At 46.3% G+C, this 8336-nt stretch overlaps 1 protein-coding gene across 7 annotated transcripts in view; it reads left to right on the forward strand.

Annotated features, from left to right (window-relative positions):
• The window catches only part of LOC129819838 (myocyte-specific enhancer factor 2D homolog), a 28531-nt gene extending 21203 nt beyond the window's left edge, over positions 1-7328 (forward strand). The window contains exons 7-13 of one of the 7 annotated variants that reach the window (XM_055876464.1): positions 1592-1773; positions 2236-2256; positions 3143-3269; positions 3742-3901; positions 5529-5597; positions 6145-6192; positions 6814-7328. In XM_055876464.1, the coding sequence (XP_055732439.1) occupies positions 1592-1773; positions 2236-2256; positions 3143-3269; positions 3742-3901; positions 5529-5597; positions 6145-6192; positions 6814-7240 (1034 nt within the window). In that variant the 3' untranslated portion in view covers positions 7241-7328. Of the gene's footprint in view, positions 1-1591; positions 1774-2235; positions 2266-3142; positions 3270-3741; positions 3902-5528; positions 5598-6144; positions 6193-6813 lie in introns of all 7 variants that reach the window. The other 6 variants (XM_055876463.1, XM_055876466.1, XM_055876465.1 and 3 more) reach the window with 6 other exon arrangements.
• Positions 7329-8336: the final 1008 nt, after the last annotated feature.

The raw sequence follows: 8336 nt of genomic DNA on the forward strand, positions 1-8336 counted from the left end.
AGCAAAGGGCCTGCTAAAAGACTAGGAAAAGTAAAGGAAAGTGAAAAACATTTGATGCTTGACACATTGCGAAGAGCAGTCATACTCCACCCATGTCCTTAGAAGTTCCTCTCCCTCCCTTCTCTGCCATTATTGTCACAGTAATTACTGGGACTGCCCCGGATCATCTGGGAATGTCACCGTTGACGTCAGCTGGCGTGCCTGGAATCCCCAGCACTTTCCTGGATAGACCCCGGAGTAATGCGGGAGGGTGGCAGGTAGAGGGGGAGTCCCAGAAAGTTCAGTTGTCAACCCTCCCTTGGGGAGAAATCAAATCTAGCCCCAGGCTTTTGGATAGAGGTGCCTAGCGTTATGGCTGGAGAATTCAGTCCAGGGATAGCTGAGATTATGATGTAAAGATATTTTGTCATGTTGTGTGACACGCACGTCAACATGTTTTTCTGTGTAATCAATGTACTTTTTGCTGTGGAATGTACACATCTTCTCACAGCTCACGAGCCATGCGAGACGAGTACGGACACATATATATTTTTTTCAATCAAAGCATTGTTTGTTATTGAGTCGTGTGTTGGGAGTACATCAGGGGTGTCTGTCCCCCATCCAGTGGTGTAGTGCTATTTTTTTTTTTTAGGTGCAGGAGCTATTTATTTTAATTTTTTGGGGGGGGTCATCATTTCTCAGTTTGTACCGACATACTGTATGTAGCCAATTGAATATCATTATAGAATATGCATACAATACATCCTCCAATTGCAACGTCGGCCTACGCCCACCACATTGTCTCAAGAAAAAGTTACATTTCGAACAGAGATTGGCTTGCAGATGCAGTGATGATGGCCTATCATTTGATCTCAATCAGTTTCATGGGAATGTGCATTTAGATCTTCTTGAGTGACTGTTTGGTGAGTGAATCAGAGCAGATGGTGTTCAAACTAGTCTTGTATTTTATGTTCAATCCAAGCACAGACTTTATCCTGCCTGGTGGCGCACACTGTTGAGTTTTGTCCGCATGATCATTTTTGGGGACTGTTCAGCTTCAGTGAGCTTAACTATCCTAAAAGCTCCTAAGAAAGTGTTTTTGGTGTAAAGTAATATACTGTAGGCTTACTATGCTATTATATTCGGTTCTATTATGTAAAATACAAAACGAATCATTAGGCCTATGTGATCTTGCAAGACACACTTTGACAGTAGGGCAAGTTTATTAATTGCGTCGTAGCTTACCCCAGCCCCAAGTCCATAACAAATTGTTTTGAGGACAGCCATTTTAGCAACCACTTGTAGGATTTTCGGTCTGTGGCTGTTATGTCGCATCTGGCCCGCTTTAAGTGATTATCGCTCATTCAGATGATCGCATTGCACAAACCATGAAGGCAGACCCTCCATCTCATTTCCTCGGAGACCATATAGGCTCTTTGCTGTATGTCATGTATAAGCTCCTTTCAGATCGGTGACCATGAAAGAAAATACTTAACATCTGTCAGAGGTTCCATCTTCTACATGCACTAAACAATTCCTGCTGTGCTTAGGTGTTGATTTACCTGCAAGCTGTTTTATCTTTGGAGGTTTTATCTTCCTTTTCCCCCTTCAGCTAACGGTTACATCAGTGCCAGGGCCTCCCCGGGCCTCCTCTCGGGGTCCAACGGCAACAGCCTGGGGAAAGTAGTTCCGGCCAAGTCCCCACCTCCGCCTCAGAGCCCACAGATGGTCAACAGCCGCAAGCCAGACATCCGGGTAATCACCACTCAGGGTGGGAAGAGCCTGATGCAGATGGTGAGCTCAACCATGCCGAACCAGGTCTAACCAGGGCCAACCAGGCTTTACCAGACTAAATGGGACCTCTCTGTGTTTGGTCACCTTTTTTAATTGCATCAAAATAATAATTTACATAGGTTGTGAATATTCCCCTTCTACAAACTTTGACACTTAATATGCACAGGGTCATCTCAGTTTTGTAACGAGTGAAATCTAGCATGGAAGTTCCAGATTGCACAGGTTGTGTTTTGGCAATCTAGAGTAAGCAAAGGTTATAAAAATAAAAAAAAGATTGTATTATACACTATAGTATATCTGTAATATATATATTATCATTGACAAACAGGACCTTTTCCTCTCTGATTACTGTCTTCTCTCCAGCATGACCTTTAGTCAACGGTCGGTCTAAACTAGAGATGACTGTTTTGAGGTCAGAGAAAGGTCAGTGGTGTAATTATCTCCGCTCCCGCCCCTTTGCAGACAGATGATGAGCTGGAGATGGTGAGCGAGGTGAATCTTTCTCTCCCGTCACTCGCATGTGCCGATGACTGTTGCCCACCCCCCTCCATTCACATGGTCACAAGTGTGCAACGCAACTCGTCATTTAAGCCCAAAGTATAGATGGCTTCTTTGTCTTTAGTCCAATGGCATGTGGCGGTATGGTCATGGGTTTATGGTTGCCACCTGACTGCATGTGGCTTTAGGGGCGAGGTTATGCGATTCCAGCATGATTGCATATATTCATACAACTATGATCAGTTTGTGTATTTTAAGGGGAAAAATAAAGGTAGCTTTCAAGCAATGCTAGCATCTATCAGTGGGAACGTTAGCAGCAACTTTGGACGATTTTTCGCCACACACCTCATTCGGCTCATCTACATTGTTTGTAGGCCCATTTTCTTCCGTCAAACCCTGACACCATTGGGTAGCATGACGGGTGTCATTTCCCTTGGCAGTTTGCCACCGCCACCACCTCGCAGCACGTTCCCTGTCCATCTGGAAACTGCATGGGGTTACCCAAACGATGAATGGCATACATTGAAAGGGATAGTTCACTTTTTGAAGTTGGCTTATTTCCAGCTAGAAATTTTAAGTGAACTATACCTTTAAGGCTCGCGTTCACCTGGCAATGCCACCACTACTATTATGTGTGTTGATGCATGATGTCACAAGATGTCTCCCAACACCACCTCTACCTAATACGAGAGACATTTTGAAAGTTGTAGCTTGTCATGAATCCAACCGTGTCGACATTCAAGCATGTCAAAAGTTCCATTCATTGAATACACAGGGGTTTTAAACATGTCGCTCAGTTCTGTCCAACACCAAGGTTCAAATTCTTTGTTTATTTGTTTATTTCTAACAGTCTCATCTCCTTTCTTCCCAGAATGCCCAGCGTTTGGCCGGTGCACAAGTGACCCAGATGCTCACCACACCGGTGGTCTCCGTGACAACGCCCAGCCTCCTGGCGCAGGGGATGCCCTTCTCCGCCATGCCAACAGCTTACAACACAGGTTCCCTGAAGCATGAGCAGATAGCTACAAAGGCTTATACATACTTATACATGCTTGTATTGTATATACCAGCGGAGGACGGCTTATAATAATGGCTGGAATGCAGTCAATGGAATGGCATCAAACCCATGTGGTTGATACCACTCCATTGACTCCATTTCAGACATTATTATGAGCCGTCCTCCCCTCAGTAGCCTCCACTGATATATACTGCACACACACTGTAGGATAGGATTGCACAACTCTGTGCACAGTCCTTCTAGTTTTCATTTCTCCCTGACACTTGATGTTATCGAAGATCAGTAGTTTCAGAGTAGCAAAGAGCGAGTAACAACGAGCTGCAAAATGCACCACAGCTGCACAGAGAGTTTGAGTTCCTATATACAGTAGATTCAGTTTGATTTAATAAAAAAATGACAGCACATGTAAGGAAATGTGCAACAGTTTTCCCTCTGTTTTTCGCTTCCCTCAGAATACCAGCTGACGAGCGCTGACATCACCGCTCTCCACGCCCTGGCGTCACCAGGCGGCCTGCTGCAAGGCAACGCTCCATGGCAACAGTCTTTATCCCAGCAGCAGCAGCAACATCAACAACAGCAACAACTTAGTCTGGCGTCGCTTAGCAACTTGGTGTAAGTCCATCCTTGCATTGCCATGTCACAAAGCAACCATGAAGCCCTCCTCCGTTCTCTACAAACCAATCGACGACTGTCGACCTGTCCATCAAAAACACTGTGACTGACCATTCCTGTCATGTAGCATAGTGTCCCCATGTCATTTGTAGCTGCAAGCAATTCACATTCTTTGGAAGGGGTCTGTGAATTGGTCTCACTGACATACGCCAACCCAGATCCTTCTCATCATAAAGCACCATTGTTTTTTTCAGGGGGGGGGGGGGGGGGGGGGGGGGGGTTGTGACTCATACAGGATTTGATTGAAGTTCATATACCGATCAAATACCAAATTATCTTTGGTCAGATCCCATGTACAGTGCCTTCGGAAAGTATTCAGATTTTCCAAATTTTGTTACGTTACAGCCTTATTCTAAAATGTACTGTTTTTTCCCCTCAGCAATCTACAAACAATATCCCATAATGACAAAAAAAAAACTGAAATACCACATTTATATAAGTATTCAGACCAAGTGCTCAGTACTTTGTTGAAGCCCCTTTAGCAGCGGTTACAGCCTGGAGTCTTCTTGGATATGACGATTGGCACACCTGTATTTGGGGAGTTTCTCCCATTCTCCTCCAGAAATGTTTGATCGGGGTTCAAGTATGGGCTCTGGCTGGGCCAGTCAAGGACATTCAGAGACTTGTCCCAAAGCCATTCATGCGTTGTCTTGGCTGTGTGATTAGGGTCGTTGTCCTATTGGAAGGTGATCCTTCGCTCCAGTCTGATGTCCTGAGCGCTCTGGAGTACATTCATCAAGGATCTCTCTGTACTTTGCTCCAGAGGAACTCTGGAGCTCTGTCTGTCAGTGACCATGGGGTTCTTGGTCACCTCCCTGACCCAAGGCCCTTCTCCCCCGATTTCTCAGTTTTTCTAGGAAGAGTCTTGGTGGTTCCAAACTTCTTCCATTTTAAAAACGATAGAGGCCACTGTGTTCTTGGGGACCTTCAATGCTACAGAAATGTTTTGGAAGCCTTCCCCAGATCTGTGCCTCTACACAATCCTGTCTTGGCGCTCTACGGACAACTCCTTCGACCTTATGGCTTGGTTTTTGCTCTGACATGCACTGGTTTTTGCTCTGACATGCACTGTTAACTTTTATATAGACAGGTGTGCATTTCCAAATCATGTCCAATCAATTGAATTTACCACAGGTGGACTCCAAGTTGTAGAAACATCTCAAGGATGATCAATGGAAACCTGATGCACCTGAGCTCAATTTCGAGTCTCATAGCAAAGGGTCTGAATACTTATGTAAATAAGGTATTTCTGTTTTAGTTTTTTAATACATTTGCAAACATATATAAACTGCATGCAGGAAAGCATATTTCCTTAGAACCTGCAAAGCTGTTAACGGGCGGGTCTTCCAGGCCTTAAGGAGAGAAGTCACGGTTTGTCCCAAACAGCAGAGGTTAAAATGGATCCCACTGCTAGCACCAATACCCCAGCCCAGCCTAATCCTCAGTTGGGCAACTGACCCAAATTGTAGAGGTCAAAATTGCCACCGCGCGCACACACACACACACACACACACACTCAGCCTCAGTAGCCTGTGTGACTGAGTGTGTTCTCTCCTCTTGTCCACAGCATGTGGGGCATGGACAAACAGAGCGGGGAATTGTCTAGCCAGATCTCCAGTCTGGCAGCCAATCTGAGGTGAATGTGTACCTTCGGGTGGTTGGGGACTGTTCTCTAGTCTATGTTTTCACACAACCCCTTTTCAGAACAATGTTATTCAGGACAATGTCAATTATACTGTACTTACACACACACACACACACACACACACACACACACACACACACACACACACACACACACATGCAAAGTCTGTTATTATAAAGGGAGGGAGTTGTCTTTTCCACAGGGTGACAAATTAGCATTAACCATAGGACTGCCCAACATTGAATCTGGCAACACTGTCCAGAGACCACTTATGAAAATCATGAAATGTAATTTTCCGCACCTGAAATGTTTTTTTTTTTATTCTCCTATATTGGAAGAAATGGGATTGGGCTCAACTTCAATCTATTTATGATCTCTCCATAAATGTATTATCCATCTATGCTTGTTTAAATTGCTGTATAGATGGATAGGTAGATTGGGGGAATACTCATACACCCCTTGCACACCTTTCACATGCATAGCTACATACTGTCATTTTTCTTTTGCAAGTGTCTCCAATGTTTCTTTCTCCCCACAGCGCCTCGCAGTCCAACCTCCTCTTGGGTAGAGATGAGTGGTTGGGCCGGTACTGTATTTCTCCGTACTGTGTAATGTCTGTGCGCTTTTGGCTGCCCCGGCATGTCAATTCTGTGATGGTGGTTTCCATCTTTTTCTTAAACGGGTGTAAGGTTGCAAAATTCTAGAAACTTTACCAAAGTTCCCAGATTTTTCAGAAATTCTGGAACCGGGATTTCTCCAACCGGAATTTCTGAAAAACCCAGTTTCTGGATAATAATTTTCCATAGCCGCCATGATCCCTTTGCCAAATCACCTGCCTTCATACACAGGCAATTTCATGCTTTTCTAATGCTGTTGGCTTGTTTTTGTATGGATTTTGGGAGCTTGAGGGTTACTTTTGCTTGTCAATTGCTTGGAATGGATTTGATCATTGACTCAAATGGTGTTGCTACCACTATGCCTTGTTTGGTGCACTGTCTTGTAATAAGGGGTCGTGTCTGAAACTTCACATCAGAAGCCTGTCACTATGCTTGTTTTGCAATATATTGTAATTGATTGTCAGATGAAACTGACTCTCTTCCATCTTGTCTTCTTTCTCTTTCTTAATTTCCATCTCTATGCTGTGGCTCTTTGTCCATGTTTCCCCTCCCATCTCCTGCACTTCTCTCTCTCTCTCTCTGACGCTCAGGCCGGTGGGCCACATACCTCAGAGCGCCATGCTGACTGTCAACACCAACTCCAATGTGAGCATCAAGTCTGAACCCATCTCGCCCGGCCGAGACCGCCGCTCACCGTGCCCCCCGCCGTCCTCCTCTGGAGGGGGCATCCAGACGACCGTGCCCCCGCCACAGTACCCTGGTTCCCTACTGTGCCTGGAGCCACCAACCGGCCGTTCCCCCGCCCACAGCCTCAGCAGCAACGGCAGCTCCTACGACGGCAATGACCGGGATGACCCTGGGGCAGGCGGAGGCATTGGCGGAAGTGCAGCGGGCAACCGTGGCCGTTCCCTGCCTCCTGACTTCAGCCCTTCGGTGGAGCTCCTGCGGGCCCAGAATGAGGTGGAGCAGGAGGGGGCCAACATCAAACGCATGAGACTCGACGCGTGGGTCACATAGAGGCCACGCCGCCAACGTCATCGACCCCTGAAGCACCCCGAACACAGACCCCTCCCCCAACACACACTGAACCCCCCCCCCCCCCCCCCCCCCCACTGACATTTGCCACCCACCACCACACAACCCCCTCTTCCCTGCCTCTATCCAAAGAATTCACAACCACCTACCCAGCTCCCCAGGACTCAAAGCAGAGAGAGTAGTATGGGCTTGTGTTCCACCTGAGGGGAGGATGGTGTAGGGTGTAAGATTTTGTATGGGGCGGCGCATTGAATATGGGGGCTCAAAGAATCTCGACGCGTTCTTGCTCAAACTGAGTTTGTTTTTCATGGGAATTGACACTTGCGCAATCAGGACTTGAGGATAATGGAAGGATTTAAAATGGAACATTCTCAAACATTTTGACTGCTCATTGCTGTTTATACCACTTGTAAAAGTGACTATAGATTCGTTACACGACACAGTCGACACCGGCGCGTATGTAGTTTGAGCACGACTGTATCGGTAACAGTAGGATGGATGGCTTTATGCTGTGTTTGCTCGACAAGTGCTGGTTCTTTTCACCGTGGGACTTCCTGCCATAATTGACTCTTCAGTTCTATTAGATATAATTAGCAGTTTGCACTGTCTGTTTTCCAGAAAGCCCCCCCCCCCCTTCAAAATGCACTTTGGGAATGACTGTTGACGAGCTCTGTTTGCAAAGATTGCTGGCTCAGCTTCATCGGTGGCACTGAGCGAAGAGACCCAGACGGGCAAACAGGATGTCCGGTCGGTCAGGGATACACAGGAATGGATCCTACCGCTGCCACAAATGTCCAACGCCCAAGTCTCAGGTGGTGGCACTCTGCGGTCAACTGGCACTGTCAGCCAAGGCCAAAATGAGCACCTTGCCAGAGTGCCGACATCAACCTCTTCTCCTAAATGCCAAATGCCTCGGACGCGGTAGAGGGACACTGAAGAATATTGTTCAGTTATGACTGACAACCTCTATGAAACAACAGTAAACACTCATGTCCTTTGCGTCTGCCCTCTCTCTGCTCAGATGTATTTGGAGTCATCCATCACCTGTTTCCATTCTGATTTTGAAGGAATTGTTGAA

This window comes from Salvelinus fontinalis, chromosome 22 (genome assembly GCF_029448725.1).
Source record: "Salvelinus fontinalis isolate EN_2023a chromosome 22, ASM2944872v1, whole genome shotgun sequence".
NCBI lineage: Eukaryota > Metazoa > Chordata > Actinopteri > Salmoniformes > Salmonidae > Salvelinus > Salvelinus fontinalis.